This window comes from Falco rusticolus, chromosome Z (genome assembly GCF_015220075.1).
Source record: "Falco rusticolus isolate bFalRus1 chromosome Z, bFalRus1.pri, whole genome shotgun sequence".
Lineage (NCBI taxonomy): Eukaryota > Metazoa > Chordata > Aves > Falconiformes > Falconidae > Falco > Falco rusticolus.
Genome location: NC_051210.1, coordinates 44,935,585 through 44,953,865, shown reverse-complemented (window position 1 = coordinate 44,953,865; position 18,281 = coordinate 44,935,585). Strand labels below are relative to the sequence as shown.

Here is an 18,281-nt window from a genome sequence, read left to right as displayed (position 1 = left end):
TAAGATACCACTGGCAAAACAGTCAGTCTTGGCTCTTTCTGAAGTCTTTATTCAAGATCTTTATATTAAAGAAAGTAATAAATTCTCTGAATTTGGGACCCATTCATAAATGGAAAAATGTGTTACAGCTGAGTAAATTCCCCGCCTCCCAACAGCTCAGTATAGTATTTAATCTTCTTCCAAGTGCAATTTTTACTGAGGCAATCCAAGCAAATGAACAAGATTATAGGCCATATGTTTCCTCACATATTTCATTCAGTAGTTCATTCAATGTATCAAATGAATTGGCAAATGCCTTTATTCTGCACATTTCATTGCTTGAATAATTCTGCTCAATCTAGGATTTGGTTTCTAAATGTTTTATCTTTACTGAACAGACTGGTTCTTTGTAAAATCCTTTAAAAAGACTTCTGTGAGATGCTAATAAACAGAAAAGCACTACAGATGAGTAGACTCCCTCCCCTCAACACCCAATATGACCTGCAGGATTTTCAAAGGGTACAGCTTCTCTGGCTTCAATTTTCAGAGAGCTATCTTGATTTAAACAAGACACATTCATGTGCATCGATACACTGTGCATCTGTCATTTTTCTTCTTCTACACTCCTAGAAACAGCACCAAACAGTGTCAGCTGATGAAGGGAAAAATGGCTCCTCACAAGTAGAAAGCTTAGAGGAGAATGAAGTGCCAATCTGACTGGGTACTTCAGCATGGACACTGCAAACTGTGCCATTAGGTTTATGTCTACACCACTATATTAATTAGCTAATGGTGTTCTCAAACCTGGAGATGTCACTTCTCGGCTCACTCCACTAGGAGGGGAAAGGGCTTGCCTGGCTGTGGTCAGCTCCAGCCTCCCCACTGCCAGGGGACGGGAGACATTTCAGTGGTACTTGCCTAAGAAGTTCTGGTCTTCATTTTTGCTCTGCAGTTTTACCACATTTCATAGCTTAATTATGATCTCCCTAGCTGATTGTACCTTTGTAACACAACTCTTGCAAAAGGAAGGCTCTTGTGTGACTTTTGGCTTCTTGGGGTCTTCTCATTCAACGGTCAGCAGTGAGGGTTTGGTGTGAAAAAGAAAGACTGTGGCTACAAGAAAACAGGTCCCTCCCAGTTGGTGGCATTTCCTGTCACATCCAGTACTTTGTTTAATAGGCAGAGGCACTGTCTGCTGTTGATGTTACGATGAATTAAACTTCCATCAAAATTTTACCAGCATTTAGGTGCTGTGGGGTAACGCAGAGCTGGACTGACACTCTGTACTCAACTCACACAATTGTGAAATAAATAAAAGGCACAGTGGCATGAGTTAAGGAAAGAGGATCAACCCTGCTTTCCATGATGCAATTGTCTGCACCATCACAAGTGTCACGTTGTCTGAGTCACGCAGTGTGCTGCAGCAGCCAGACCTCCTGGCTGTCACCTGCTGCAGTACCTCACGCAACACTACATCAGAGGCTAAGATATCCCCCAGCCCTTCTCTATGACTGTGTAAAATGTTCTCCTCTCAACAAGGTGGCTGGGACAAAAATTTCACACAGAGCAAGTGCTGAAAATCCTTTAAGTCTTTACAGCATTCTACCTCCAACGGACTGCATCAACAGCACATCTAACTGAAAGAAACAAAACCTCCTAAACTCTGCAATTTAACCCAAGATTCTCCAAACATGTTTCAATTCTGTAGATTTCCTACTCAATTTTCCCAATAACCACTGGAAGGAACACCCCTGCAAGGTGTACAGAGCAGCAATACAAGATTTTAAAACTTACTGTGGTCCATACATTTAGACTCCACAGAAAGATGAATTTTACCCCTCTCCATCCAAAATTTTATCCTTATTTTGAGTAATTTTGAAGCCTAGCAAAAGGCATGATAACCTTATTAAAAGCTTACAGGAAACTTCGTGTGAACTTCTGCAAATTCCCCCCATTTTTTTCTAATCCCTTTTGCAACATAGGTCATTCTTACCCCACCCAATGCCAGGAGAAAGGAAAGAACTCACATAATAATTTGCAGTACAAGAGTCATATGTGAATCACAGCCTCAAATTTTCCACTATACTGCTGTTTCACATTTGTTGCTTACCCAGTTCACTGCTAAGTGTGTGGTCTTTGGGCAGGACAGACTGAGAATTGCGAATGTTCCCTCCACCAACAAACCAGTTGACATTGGGGTTCCAGCGGTTCACAAAGCCACAAAGATGATTTTCTTCAAAATCGCATTCTGCAATTGCAGACATCACCAGCTGAGTGCACACATTTTCATTACAGAAACTGGAACAGAGGCTATTCCTAAGCGCTGGCCTTATTTTACACATGGCAGTGCAGATACTACCTATATTTATAGAACTGGACATGGCACTTGACAGCTTATCATATGTGGAAACAAACTTAGCCACAATTTTTGATCAATTTTTGATAAAATTTTCATTTCCATCCTGTTCAGTCTGACTTATCTTTTTCTTTATTTGGCAATACAGGACTTCTGTAATTTAGAACAAAATAAAATTTTAAATACACCACTTCATAGAACTGAACAGTCTGAGCAGAACTTCCCCTTGTAAATCAGGGATGGCCAGAAGCAAAGCAGAACCAGTATTTCATGGAAGTAATTAGACTGCTTTGTTTCCTGCACAGAGCCAAAGAATTGGGACAATTCAGTTGGGCTGCACAAGAGCTCCCCAGAAATGCAAAGGTCTCCCAGCCTTCTAGCCACTTAAATTTTTGAACTTTATTAGCATTTTTTTTTTGGCAAATGTCATGAGGAAATAGCAGTAAGTGTCAACAGAGTTTTGACTCTGCAGCCTGCAAGATGCCACTGGAAGGAAACATGAGCAGGCAGTCAGCAGAAAGAATGTTGCAGCTGTTATGTTGTAGTATTTGCAGCAATCTAGTTTTATGAAAATATAACACTTGTTCCTGCTTGAACAATAAATAGCTTTAGAATGAATTATTGTATGTGAAATGTCTATATATATCACAAAGATGGGTGAATAAAAACACATATTAAGTGTGTGCAACCTTAGCTTCAAAAATACCTATATCAAGTATGGCAGCCAATTTTTCATTAATTAAAAAGCCATTGTCTTTCTTCTAAACCCAAACCTTTAATTCGGTTTTAAAACTGCTGACAAGGCATTTTTTTCTATGCAGAGAATATGGGAGCTTAGCAGACCGTACTTACCAATACAATATCCAGAAGTTATTTTGATTTCAAAAACTGCTATACTGGCAGATCTATCTTGTCCCATTTCACCTTCCAGTACAATCTGCACAATATAAACCAAACTGTAAATTTTAGGATTTCAGTATTGCCATCATCACCCTGGATATTAAAACAGGATAGATAGGAAAAGAAATTAAATATACACGGGGGGCTCACTGCCCTTACAGTCAGGAGAGGTGCTTTTGCTGGAAGAGCTTGGCAGAAGGCATTAAAGACAGTCAATGCTCTTCTTGAGGACAGAAGGCACACTGAAGGACAATGAGACAAAGCCACAAGATTCCACACTTCACATAACAGTGCAGGATTCCAGATTCCTCAGCTGTGACTATGCAAAGTGTTATTGCGAGAGATGCAATGTGACAGGTTTTGGGTAGAAATACTCTCCTCTCAGCCTCTGACTCCTTCCAGAAGGGCACAGAGGACAGGAACAAGAGAGCGCAGCTGCATACCCAAGACCTGGGAGGTGCCGTATCTGCTGCAGGATGCCAGCAGCTCCAACGGGCTGCTGTGAGGTGAGGCATCCTCACTGCATGGCTCAACTGGCTGTGCTTCCCCGTGAGCTGCACCCCACCCCTGATTTTAGGGACAAAGACGTTGACTGACTCACAAGCTGCCAGCCCTGGGTGTGAAAGCCAAGGAACAGGAGGACCCTGAGTGGGAACACTGAAAAGCAGTCTGTACATGCCAACACATGCACCAAAAAGCCTGCGGCACCTTCTAAAATCAAGGGCTTACCTTGTACTTCTTTGTGCTGTTCGTTAAATCTAAGCTAGCTATAAGCCAGCTGTCTGAGGGCTTCCTGGCTGACCACAGCAAACGATCAAAGCTCTCTCCTTCCTGCCTCAAGTACAAGTTGAGCCTGGCAGGATTGGGTGAAGCCTCTGCAGTTGTCGCTATCTGATAAATCAGCCTGACACAGCTCCACTCCTCCGAGTACAGCTCAGGGCTGGACAGCACTGCTTTCTCACCCTCGTAAGATGTATCCACAGAAATGTAATGTCCTGGGAACAGACACACATCAGAATAATATACATCAGAGGCTTTGCTTTTATAAATAAGACAAAAGTACTTATTTATAAAGAATGGTTGGTTGGGGGCTAGGTCAGGAGACTGAGACCACCACTCATTGTGTTAAGCAAGTCATTTAACCTTTTGATATCCCACTGTACCCACACAAATGTCAGTTACTGTGTCTCACAGCACTTTTAATCACAATTTTAAAATTACTGGAAATCTTCAGTGAGTGCAAGTTACATCAGTTTAAAGCAGATTATTAAGTAAGTATGGCCCTCCAGAACGGGTAGTTGTAGACAGACAATTTGATTGACAAGATAATTCACACAGGCAGGAATATGCTGCACAAATATTTAGTTGTTTTACAGATCAAAACTCTTTAGCTTCATTTTTATAGTTTAGATTTTAAAACAACACATAAGAAACATGTTGCAGCCAAAAACTTCTAAAGCATTTCTGGTTTGAAGAAGAAAACACAGTTAAGACATTCTTAACTAGTAAAACTCAAATCTACAAAACTGCTGATTCAAAAAAGTGCTAAATGTAAAGCTATATTTAAACACATCAGCAGTCTCAATGGGATTATTTGAAATTACTAAATTTGAACTTGAAATATGTGGATGGATATTTTAGAAGCAGAGCCTAAAACATAACCTTCTCTATAAAAACAAAAGAAAGGATGTGATGACAAGCTAAAAATGCATGAGGAGGAAAGAAAAAAAAAAAAAAGTAAAAGAAACAACACATAGAGAAAGGAGGCAACAGTAAAGAAATCACAGTGAAACAGAAGCCTGGTCCTGCAGACTTTACTAACACATCAAAACCAAGATCAGGAGATTAAAACGGGATACAGGAGTCACAGAAACCTGCAATGCAATGCCAGAAACAAGTGAAACACAGAGAGAAAGGAAATTAAAAAAAAAAAACAAAAAACAAACCAAAACAACAAAAAAAGAAACAAACCAAACCAAAACCCACAAAAAACCAAACCCAACCAAAACAAAGCTACAAAACAAGCTGAACCATCCATGTTTGAAACATTTTCCCATAGACAATCTGAAAATGATCCTTCTAACTTAGTGGCAATGTATATCAGACAAATCTTACTCCTGATAATAAATCGCACCAGCCAAGCTGCAAGCAAGAGATGTAAGCGCTGTCAGGGACTGTGTCAAGTCAGTCCTTCAGCCAGCAGCACATTAGTAATACTCATCCTCTTTAGACTCCACAGAGCATATATTTCTTCTTTTTTAATCTCACTTCACTTGACCACAGAGCTTGTCTCAGTTTCCACACATAGGTAAGCACTTGCTTTACTTTAACACATCAGCAGCTGGACTGATGTTAAATATATTGCTTGTTTGCACACCCTCCCCTCCCAAATCCTGCCTGAAACCTCCAACTCTACCAAGCCACCCTGGGGTTGCTTCCTAGGAGCTCCCCTAATGCCTGTTAAAGAGTATTCTCTCTGACACATCATTTGCATGGATAGTCACCACCTCCCCAAGGCAAAGAGCTGGTACAGATTTGGTCTATGAGGTTCCCAAAGTCCTTTCCCATACACCCCCAGAAAGATGCCAGGAGCAAGCAGCAGCTCTGACAACATCCGATTCCCTGGGCAATGCATGTTACAGCATCCCCCTGCATCTGCTCCCTCACTCACCTGCAGACACTCTGCACAGCAACCCATTTGTACTGTACATTTTTCTTTAACAGATGCAAGATAAATGATTGCTACTTATTCAGGGGGTAGATGCAGCCTTAAGCAGTATAAAGGGCTGTGTAAATATAGAAAAGCTGCATTTTCTTTCCCTTTTTAGGGAATGGAATTTCTTTTTTTTTTTTTCCCTCTTACCATAATTTCTCTTTATATCTACTGTGTCTGGTTTTAGTCTCTTGGAGGAATATACAAAATCACTGGTTAAGTACGGGTAACTTGTTACTGCAGCAGCATATGAAAGTAAAATAAGCACAGGAATAAATATTTAAAAATAGGCAGCTAATGTGCCTGCCAAATACTCAAATCTGCCACTACATAAAATGTGAGAGTGTAGAACATCCACTGGCATACAGATACCCAGTTAGTTCACAAGAGTTAGCATGCACAGCATTTTTTTGTTGGCATGCACTAGTGCAAGGTACATGTTTCTTTACACGCATGGAGGATAGAGGGGAATCACCAAGGCTTTATCAGAAGTCGAATGCTCCTCACACATTTGATTCTAATTGATATAAGTGGCAATATCCAGTTCAGATGGAGAATCTGTGTTTTTAGGCTAGGCTGCATTTGGATCATTTTGCTTACCAAGAAACCTACAATTCAGAATCCATGCCTGGCAATTTCAGTTTAGATTTAAGCCTATTTTTGTCTGCACTTCATGACAAACCCCATAGGAAACAAAGCCTTATAATACTCATCTTCCCTCCCCTCCTTCCCCCAAAAATACATGAGTGTCAACATAGGAAAACACACTCATATGGAGACCTCAAATTACCAGCTATGAGGCCTAAACGGCTGCCTGGCTTTAGGACTTAATTATAAGTAGACTAAGATTCTTCCACAAAAAATAGTTATTTAAAAGAGAAAGAAAACCTCTTAGAGTTGCCAGTTGAGATTATTATGTTACTATAAACTTGACTCTGCATTCTCTGTTTGCTGTACACTTGCTCTCACTTGGTCTGATTCCTCACTGTCAGGAGAACAAAGATCACAAACTCCCTTTTCAATCGGGGTGGGGGGTGTTGCCTTTTTTAAAAAAGATTATTTCGACCTATTCATTAAGTCTCCAAAACTAAAGTGTTCTCACCCCCAACCTGCTAATCATTGTAGCATCTTCTGGAAGTTGAAATGTGTGATTGGCTCCACTGAAATCAATGGGAGCACTGATAGAGCGCTTTCTGTGTAAGTATCAAGCACAGAAAATGCTAATGTTAGAATTCTTCCAAATGAATGCTGGCATTTACTAAATGGCCTTTGTACTAAACTGTATTTCAGTAAAAGCAATGACATGTGCCACCGCTGCAGAAAGGAAGGTCTCACAATGCAGACCTCAAGGGCTGACACAGAGCAATTGTAAGAGCAAATCAAGGCAAAGAGAGGGTTCCTTGGAGTAAAACAGCAGACAACTTTCCACACACTTCTTTGTGGGAGTAACAGAAGGATATTTAGCACTCTATGGAGAATTTGATGAATGCACAGTGCTGTAGCCTGAAATCTGTCATTAAAAATGTAACATGCAGCTTCATTTTGCAGCATGCCACATGATTTTTTTTTCTGCAAAATCCTCCTCCTCCAAATGCGAAAGGCACTTAATTCACAGCAGTCATTCAGGAGTTATCAAGAGAGGACTACTCTTCAAAATCACAGGAAAGCAAAAGAGAGGTAGTCACAAAATGCTATTAAAAGCCTGTTGACACAGAAACACAAGCATACAATTCTGGCAATTATTTGCTCAGGAGGTAGATGCAGCCCTAAGCAGTATAAGGGGCTGTGCAAATACAGTAAAGCTGCACTTCCCATTTTTTAGGGGCATGGGGTTTTGCTGTTGTGGTGAAGACACCATACAAGCTTCTTCGAAGTTGACAGAAGCCAGGGACCGCTACCTACCTTTGCTTGCTAACAGCTAGCAGTTCCCTGGTGAAGACAAACAACTATAGCCAGGAGAAGAGATGGGAGAAAGGAGACTCTCAGAGGTCCCCCACCACTCACTCACTGCGCAGGCTGGCCAGTAAACACACTTTTTACTCACATTCCTATAATGACTTTTTACCTACTGTGTAACTTCACTGTCTTCTCCTTGACAGTTGAGTCAAACTGTACAGGACCAATGGTGTTATTTTTACATTCCTCCATGTCTAAGCAAAATGTTGAGCCCCGGGGGGATTAGGACACAGTGTTTCAAACTTCTCCCTCCTCAGTGCAACTATGCATTGTGGCAGTAAGACTCACAAAACAAGACCTTTAAAATCCCTCTGTATGCATGTCTCTCATTCTGCTGCTCTAATAAGCAGTTCTGTACAGTCTCTCTCTCAATTCCAGCTGGTGATACATTAAGTCTATGAGTCATTCACCCAAATTTTCCAGATCTATATTTATATTTTTTTATTTACTTACCAGACAGGCATCAATACATCAGTCAGCAGCGATTATATCAATGGCTTAGTGGAAGGGGGGGTGCGACCAGCAATACTACTTTTCCCAAAAAACAGTGCAGAAAATAAACTGATTGCTTTCTCTGTAAATAACACAAACAAGACAAAATGCCATGCACTGGCCAATAAAACAAACCAAATTCCATTGACAAAAAGAAAAAAAAAAACAACGGGGATAACTAAAATTACCAGTTAGCTTTTCGATTATATATTTCCTCTGCAAAACTTTGGAAGGCTAACCACAGACATGTCAGACCCTTCATGGAGTTTGTATCTGATGCAGCTGTTCGCTTAGTTCAGCAAGAGTGTGGCTTTACATATATAAGCAGTGAGCTCCAAGAGAAATAGTATTAAGGAAATATGAAGCAGGAAAAGTTTGGGAATTTCCATTTGATCAAGCACTCATTTATGCAGAAAATTTGCAAAAAAATGTCTTAATGTTGCCAGTCACGTTTGGATTTTCTCTGTACTTCCCATAGAGAAACAGGAAAGAATATTACCAGAGTTTCTTAGGACAAAAAATGATCTACTGATACCTTCTTTGGAATCTCAGTGTCTGGATTTTGGGCTGTGGCTGTAGTGTGGTTTTTTTTAAATATTCTACTGTCAAAAAAAAAAAAAAGTAACAAAGCAGTTCATTCTTTAGGACCTATTAAGCCTTCTTACAACTCCAGGAAACCTTAATTAAAAATAGTAACGATATAGCCACAGAGACATCATTTTGCAAATTAAGTTTGCACATGGAAGCTGTCCCTGGATACAGATGAGGTTTAGATGAAGGTTCAGAGTTTGACCTAAGAACACTGACATTCTACAAGCTACTTCATATGAGATTTTGGGTGAACCTAGGAGAAGGCTTGTGGCACCAGACAGGAAAGCTTCAGGTTCAATACTTTTCACTCAATTTCTTTTCAGTAGAAAGCAAAATTTTCAACTAAAGTGGACATTCTTTGCTGACAATTTGTCTTGAAAAACAGGACTGTATGTATCAATGTTAAATTTGTCCTGTCTATGAAAAGTTGAGGTTTTCTAAAGAAAATTCTTACTCTGATCAGGAACAGTCCCTTTTGGTAATGCTTTTTCGAAGGAGGACAAAGAGCTGGAGGGGGAGGTGGGCTTTTTTCTAATTTTTTTAGGCAGTGTCTTGGGAAAGCAAAAAACTGCATGAGCAAAAGACTTTTCAGTTGGAGGGAAAGATTTTGCCCTATAATTCCATAAAGAAAGTAAAAGAAATCCCCAAACCAATCAACCACACAAAAGCTTGCACAAATATTTCAGCTGGGCCTACAGCTGGGCCTGAGATTAGAGAATCAGCTTAAACTGCAACTATAGTGACGATTTTTAATGAGAAGTCAAACGAATACAGTTCGGAATACTACAGCCTTACAAGCTAGGCAGCATTGGGCTACAGGGCACCGAGCCCCCACCCCAGGTCCCCATGCCAGAAGCTGTGGTGCAACTCCAGCAAGGTGCTATGCCAGCTCTCAGCTGGCTGCAGGCTTCCTCTTGCTGCCCACATCTGCCTGCCACAGGACAGGTCCCCTCTGGGCAGCCTTGGCCACAACATCACCAAACCTGATGCATGCACATCAAGAGCCACCAAGACCTCTTGTGTGAGCAAGGTGTCTCGGTAGCAGCAGTGCATCCCAGGCAGCCGGAGGAAGCATCTCACCACCTCTGCTGGACCTGAGGAGGAGGGCTGTCCACTTCCCAGGCCACTGGGGAGCCTGCCCCATGCCCCCCTCCCCAGACTGATCTGGCAGACTGGGAAGTGCGGCAACCATGGTCCACTCTTGTGTGAGTCAGTGTTTAACCCCTTCCCCAGGCCCTCAGGAGACTTGGCAGCAGCAGTTTCTTCCCTAGATGGCCAGATGCATGCACAACGCACACCGGGCTGAGTGGCAAAGCCTGTCCCATGTTAATGAAGGTCAAGGCTCAGTTCCAAAATGTCCAGGGTGGTGCCATAATTAAAGCTACTTCACCCCAAAGGGCATAACTGGTATTTTCAGCCCCATGAAGCCACAGATTACTTTATTTCTGGTAAACTGTTAGACTCACACCAGAAGAACTGCATGGTATACATTGGGACCAATTAGCATTGTCATCATGGGAAAAAAACATTTTGGTCTTCAAACCCCCTTTATGTCCTTTGTGGTTTCTTAAAAGCAGCTCTATGAAAACAGCCAAGGGATGGGGAAGCAGGAGGTGGTTTGTGTTCATTCTCTGCAGTGACTGACATGCACTGCTACTGTCAGGGCTCTTCCTCCTCTTGTGTGCCTACAGGGGCACCTCAAGCCTAAGCTGTCACCTTTTTGCAGCAAAAGCCCACGGTCCCTCCTGATTGCTGCCAGCTCCTCAAGCCCCCTTCACTGCCCAGGCAAGGAGGGCACCTGAGTACCCCTGTAAATCTGCTCCTGTGCTGCTCAACTTCTTCAGGGGGAACAACAGGATTTCTAGGCAGCTTTCACAAAGCTGAGTAGTACTTCTTGAAAAGAAAAAACATTTTGTAGAAAAGCACAGCCTCGGGCGATGAACACCCAGGCAGTTCACGCAGGCTGTCACCCACCTTCCTCCTGCTGGATAGACATCACTGACAACCCCAGCTCCCCCGGCAGCATTGTCTCTCCAGCTCGCCCTTACTTTGCAAACTGAGTCTTCTTCCCAGGACTGAGATTATCATTTGGTCCCTTGTTTGCCATGGCCACCAGACTGGCCCAGAAAGCTCATGTTTCCCAATGCTGGGGGATGAATCTTCAAAGGCTCCTTTCCTGGAGGAGGGCTTGGATTAACTGCTAGCCCCACCCCCTGCCCGTCCTTTGCTCTCCCAGAAAGTTCAGAAATAGTTGTTAGCAAGCCTGTCAAAACCCACAAAAGTGACACAATTAGCCCTGAAACACCCTGTGCCTGCAGCATCTGGTCACAGCTACTACCACACAGCAAAGCCTTCCAGCCTCAATCCATCAGTGTGCCTGTGAAAAATCTGGCAAAGGTCCAGTCTGTGCTGCTGTTTTCTTATTTAGAGGATTTGCTCCACTGCACTGAGGGACGCTTGAACTCCTAAGAGCTTTTTGGCAACAGCTGTGTCCTCTCGTCTCTCTCCCTCTTGAAGTCCCAAGATCCTTACATCATCCACCAATTACACCACATCTCCTGTTTGTTCCAAACACAAGCATGTGGGTTTGTTTTCTGTCACTATGACCTCACAGATTTTTATACACTTCTCAAATTTTCTTTCTGCTTGTTCCAACCAACCCATCAGTCTGAGTAAGCTTTTGTTCAGACAACTTGGTTCTCATTTTCATGCTGTTCATTACATAATTTTGACAACTTTTAATCTGCTGACACAAAGGCTGCCAGGTTCTTCTCCAGTATCTCTCGTTTTCCTTGCAACAGCTCTTTCAAAGAGCCATCACCATGATTTCTATTCTATGATTTGGAAACAACCTATTCTGTCTCTTCTATGATTTGGAGATGCCAGATTCTCTGCTGTGAATCTCTGAATCAGAAATAATTCAGAAAAGTCTTTTCTTTATTCTTTGTCATCCTAAATCAGTTTCCATTGTCCTCAGTGCACAGGGAATATTAAAGATAAAAGCTACATAAAGTAGAAATAATCAGGCATCTATTTGTTCACAGTGCTCACCTCTTTGAGTACTAGCTCTATCCCTTTGCTAGATTGTGTTTCCACCAGGATCAAGCAAACAGGGGAAAGCACTGTGATAGCTCTACCAGCACAGCTCCTTGTCCTGGTACAGTGCATCACAGGGCTGCCATCCTTCAGCAAAAGAATATGAAATTTCACTCTTACAGTATTTCCTTGCATTATGTTGTCTGTTTACTTTCTTCATGGCTCCTTTCATTTCTTTGTGCAGATGCACATAGTGTGGTGTGGTGGGTTATGCCTGTAATGTATTACAAGCTCTGCTTTGTATTATGTGCTGATCATGTCTCAGCCTGCCCAAAGCAAACCTACCCATCCACAGTCCACACATCTTTGGCACTTCTTTGAAGGTAAATCCATCAGATTTGGAACCCAGATGAAAACTGTTGGCCTGTGCCCCACAGGGGAACCAACACAAGGAAGCTGGTGAGCCAGACGATGAGACAGGGCACTTCTCTTGTTTTAAGAGGGGGAGCTTCTGGAGCCAGGCCTCTCCTCAGATCAGAGTGACAGGCACAGCCACGGGGAGTAAGAGGTTGAGAGAAGAAAGAGATACTCCAATCCCCACCAAACTCATTTTCATTGCTGCTTTTCAAGATTTCCATTAATATGGAAGATTATGCTGTTATGCTTCAAAAGCGAAGACTTCTTAGTTGAGAAATTCCTTGGTATGCTCCAAAGGGGTTAAACTAAAAGCTTGCAGTGCTCACCATCCAAGCAAAACCCTGAAGCAAACCTGCACTGAGCCAGGGAAGTGAAAAGACTCTGGTCACAGCAAGCAGTGGCCTTGGGAGGGAGAGGACAAGTGAGCCTTGGAACCAAGGCGAGCAGGAACAAGTTTGCCCAGCATGACTTGACTTAGCTTCGGTGCACAAGGGAGCAAGGTCACTGTGTGCAGGGGGTCCTGCGTCAGGCTGCAACACTAACCTTGGGGAAAAAACCAAACTTGAACCAGTAGCCTTCTGGAGTGCATCTCCAAACCACAGGGACACGCTCAGTGAAAGATTACAAAAGCAAAACTTTTCTACTTCATGAATCTGCTCTCTCTGCATCTGCCAAATCACTTGGACTATTGCATTACCCTGAAAACCAGCTCATCTGCCTAAATGCTTGTCTGTCTCTCCCAACTACTTCAGATCAACTAATAAAATGTAACCTTTGCCCACAAGTCTTGTCCCTCCAAGGAAAGTTATAAATGTGCTTGGCCTATACAAATTGCATTTACTCTGATACTCACCTGGGCCCTAGGTCCTACATAAGACTGAAAAAATATTTGAAATATTTGGTTTCACTGGCTTCAGAAGCTGAACTCCTGTGAGTTCCCACTTCTGTAAGCTTGGTGATTTTATACTCTTTTTTTATACCAGGATTGTTAGGATCACTGGCAGTTTCTCAGATTGAGCAGTGATGTCACATCACAAAATACAAACAGAACTGCTAACAGACAAAAGTACATATTTATATCCGTGTCCTGAAGTAGCTTAATTCTGAAATACAGAAAGTGCTTACAGGTGAGCTAATCAGATCCTGTGGGCTGCTAGCAGCAGCCTGGCAGAAGGTCACCTGAGGGAGCCAGCCTAGCCATGCCATCAGTTTCCAAAAACTGTTGGAGGTTACTGCCTTGTAGTGAGTTTATCACTAGCTGCCCCTGTGGGAGCTGCTGATGTGTTTACTTAATGGCCACTCCCGAGTAATCCACTCTAAAGAAGAAAGTAGCCACAGTGACTCATCTTCTGCCCAAGCAAGCTCCATCCTGGACCAGGAACATGCAATGGTGAAGATTCAGCATCTGCAACCACAAACCCCACAGCTAAGGAATACATCTTCTGATGTTGAACACGACAACCACCAGGACCACGGCTAATATTTCCTGGAGCTCTGCAAAACTGCATCCAGCAGCTAGCCACTTCAAAGATCAACACTGGTGGCTTCAGTTTAGCAGGGACATTTCTAGGCTCGCAGTCCTGTACATCATTCCTGCCTGGCAGGAGGCTGGTAGCAACTGAGGGTGTGTGTGAGTCTCTGCAGACAGACTGAGCCAAAACCCACGAAACTGGAGAATGGGATTCTTCAGGGGTTGATAAAACTAGGCCCAGGTTAGAGAACTGTAATCTCTAAAAACATCTCATGCACATTTTAGGGGAATGGAAAATAGTTGTACACTTAATCCTGAAACTTACCTTTGAGCTTTAAGTACAGCCTGTTGTACCGTCAGGTTGGTATTGAATTCCCTGTGTCCAGAGAAGTTTGCCAAAGGATTTTTCGTTCAAGTATAACGCATCCAGCTTCCTGCCTCTTCCCTTCAAGCAGAAAGTATATTTCAAATGATACATATCCATGCTCCATGGAAGGGTACATCCATTGGAAGCTGAGATGGTCATAATCCTACCCTTGCAAGTGAGCTCCTTTTGACAAATATGAATGATGGACTTCTGAGTACCCTTAAACAGAAGCTGTTTAAACTGGCAAAATTAAACATGAGATTAATTCACAGCCTGGGAAGCTTGGGATTCAACCTATCAAGGACACTCTAAGGCAGGGTTCTTCAAACTACGGCCCACGGGCCAGATACGGCCCCCAGGGTCCTCGATCCGGCCCCCGGTATTTACAGACTCCCCCTCCCCCCCCCGCCCCCCCCCCCCCCGCCGGGGGCTGGGGGGGGAAACCAAGCAGCCACAGATGGCTGCCTGCCGCTGCATCCATGCGCCGGCCCCCTGGTTAAAAAGTTTGAGGACCCCTGCTCTAAGCTTTGCTTTTTCTTCTTCAATTATCATTCTCTATCCCTTTTTGTTGAGTAGGTAATTTTAAAAATATTCAATGCTACAAGTCAAAAGGCAGGAATGAAAGCTTGCTCCATTTTTTTGCAGAAATTTGCATGTACTTTTTAACACCAGAATGACCTTCCAGTTTTTACAGGGATTATAGAAAATTTCTCATTGATAAATTTATTGCTAGTCTCAAAATTAAGAAGACCCCAAAGTATTTCACAGGATGCTATGGGACTCTTTGGGGAGGGGCCGATACCCTATGGCTCCCTCCCCTCTGCCTCAGTAGTTGCAGTCTGTAGTACCACTGCAAGGAGGTTCAGTTGTGGAGCTTCATCTCTGAGCAAGACATTTGGACTACCCAGAATCATGTTTGTAAGGATCACTTGATATCAAAAGCAAAAGAACGTCCTTGTGCAAACTCCAGTCTAAGGGACCAGGAAGAAATGGTGCGGATGAACATTGTGAACATTCAGGCATTCAGGAGATTTAGGAAAGTATTTTGCTTTCTACAAGGTATCTAATTGTTGACCATAATCAACAGAGTTTTGATACATTTTAGCTTCCCTGGGCTTTGTGTTTTAATTAAAACAGCCCAACAAACTCTTATTCAGGACCCAGTCCAAGTCAGCAAACCACTTCACACTTACTAATTCAACTCAGGACATCACACGTCACCCAGAATATGCAGAGGGATCTGTCATCTGTCTGGCCCCGTCCAGTCCTCACACATCTGTCATGTGATGGTGGCCTCTCTGCTCCCCCTCGCTAAGTGATGGTCAATAGATGAATTCCCTCAGGCAGCCTCTTCACACGCCCCCACAGCCGCCCAGGGACACAGATGCTCAGACTTTATTATTAGCACAGGCCCCAAGTATTTCCATTTTTTTTCTAGATAACTTTGGAAGTAAAAAGCTACTGAAAGTTTTGGCAAATTCTAGCACTTACTGCAACATCATTTCAGTGACTATCCAATATTATCCTCAGGCATTTGCTTGCAAAGGCATTTAGCATGCCCCTGCTGAGCTATAAGACACATTTATCAAGACATAAATAGCACTTGAGGTATAAACTGGTCATTGGAAAAAATCTATCAATCTGACCCTGCCAGTTCATGACACTGTTACCCTCAAAATATTCTGACTCCCATTTCCCTGCCAAAGAAAGTAAAAGGGTGTCAAAACTTTCCGAAGTATTAGACTTTATGGGCCCTCATTAGGTTTTTGTATTTTTTTTTCTCATAACAGATTATTAAGGCTATTAGGCCTCATTCTACATTCTTTACATCCTAAATATCCTAGAGTGATCACACAGATGTTAATAAAGTTTACGTATATCCATAAACACCATTTAGATTAATTTACCTTGGTGGGCTTGGACTGCCAAATGTCACCAGGCATTTACCACCACCCACAGGCAGTGGCTCCCTTGCAAATGTGCACCCCAATTTATTGCTCACAATGTGACCAAGAGACCCCAAAAGTCAGATCTGACCCTGCATCTTCCCAGCCAGCTCTTTGTACCACACACTGGTCACAGGTGGATGCTCAGGAAAGAATTAAGCATCAAACAAGCAGCTTGAGATACTTCCCCCTGTGCCCTTCCAGTCCCTGCTGACGTTTTCCAGCGATGTGGGCTGCCTGAGCTGGTTGTGGCATCTACTGTTATCAGCAGATGAGGCCCACTGAGCAGCTTGTGCTTCATACTTATTCTAAATAAAAAGAAACTATGCAGAAAATAAACTCTGTAAAAATAACTTTCTCTATCTGCCAAGCTTTGTGTGGTCTAAAAACAGTCCTTAGTCCAGTTTTTCTAAGAAAGGCTTTTAGTGTCGTATTTGCCATAAAGCACAGTTCAGAAGTTAGAGACAAGTCAAATGCTGAAATGCTTGAAGGTGTTACCAAATTTCATACAGTGTCAGCGAACACATTCAGCACCAGTCCCAACACATTTTCTATATGTTTACAGTTTCCCCAGGAACAGCGGGTCTTGTGCTGGAAAAGTATTTTCTGCAACGACGCAGGCTGTGGAGATGGGAGCCAGGTGCCTGTGCCCCTGTACCCACTCCCCACGCTTGCCAGCACTGGCTGGAGCCCTGGCATGCCTGGCTGGCCACTGGCAATGACTCACCACTTTGTTTCTGGCATCAAGAAACAGATTTTCGAGCCTCACATTGTCCTGGCAGCTGATCCCACCAGTTTTGCCCATTACCCTGCAGAGTCAGAAACTTGCACTGCCTGCAGAGCAAGGTTGTGTACTGGAGGAATCTGCAGTTGTACTCAGCCAAGAACTATCAGTGGACATCTCTGGGATTACAGAGGCAATTGACTCCTTAATTAATTGTTAATAACTGATTAGACTAGCTCCACAACCTTTATTTTGGGTTCAAGTTTCACACACGCTGCCCATCTCTTAAAAGTGAAGGTGTGGGATTACCTTTTCCAGCCTGCACTAGAAGCTATAAACTCAGACAGCATTGACAGCTGCTCATAACTCAGACACGAGATACATTTGCCATGAAACATGTTATCAGCGCAAATTTCTGACACAGTCTCCAGCCTCCCCCTTTCCGGTGGGGCAGTGGACAGACCCATGTCCACACCCCTGAGAGAGTGAAACTCCCAGAGCTGCTGCTGCTTCTCCTCCACACCTCAAAAGCTCAAAGTAAACTAGGCCAGTAGTTGCTTGCCAAGTTTTGTCTTGGAAAACAAGGGAAATATTTATGACCGCTGGGAACTCGGAGAAAAAAAAGACAACGTTTCTATGTGTGATACTGAAATAACCCAAAGTACTGAGCCAGTACTCCTATAACCGCCGTGCTCTGAGGGAGGAAAACACAAGGTCTCACTCAGCAGTCTTCAAAAGTCTGGTCTCTAACACTATCAAGAAGCTGATCCAAGCCAATATAGTATATAACAGCCATCTAAGGCAAAAAATCTTCATGTTCAGAATTTAGGAAAACATAATTTTGCAAGATTATACTGCAAACCAGAACTTTGCTATACAGATATTATTTTTTCATTTATAAAAGAAAACTGGTGATGAAGGGGGATCAGTAAAATGCATCATGCAAATAGGTAACTAAATTTTCTGTGAATTTTTAAGAAGCAAAAAAAGCACACAATGTAAAGGCTACAGCATGCAATACAAAGACAGAAACCAAGCAGGCATATTCATATACATGGCTATTTCCTTGCTTTTAAAAGTGCTCTTTTTTTATTTATTTATTTTCCACAGGATTTTTTTTCCATGCTGGCTTTTTAAAAATCTGCTCTTAAAACAGAAATCAAAGTCTGCAATATCTTTTTCATTTTGCAAATAAAAGAATTGTTTCTTTGTTATGCTTCTGAGTTTTGAGGCAAAGTATAGGAATACTAACTGCCAGGAAACTAGCTTCTAGAAATGCCCGTGGTTGTGCTTGTAACCCTCTGGGGAGGAAAATGGCTTTGCTTCCCAGCTG

The 18,281-nt window shown here is 42.7% G+C and overlaps 1 protein-coding gene across 1 annotated transcript in view; it reads right to left on the bottom strand.

The window, feature by feature from the left end:
* The window catches only part of MAMDC2 (MAM domain containing 2), a 63,071-nt gene that overhangs the window by 25,663 nt on the left and 19,127 nt on the right, over window positions 1–18,281 (bottom strand). Inside the window, exons 3-5 of the mRNA XM_037373046.1 lie at window positions 3,965–4,230; window positions 3,188–3,272; window positions 2,090–2,227 (exon numbers count right to left, since the gene is read on the bottom strand). Coding sequence (XP_037228943.1) covers window positions 2,090–2,227; window positions 3,188–3,272; window positions 3,965–4,230 — 489 coding nt within the window. The remainder of the gene's footprint in view (window positions 1–2,089; window positions 2,228–3,187; window positions 3,273–3,964; window positions 4,231–18,281) is intronic.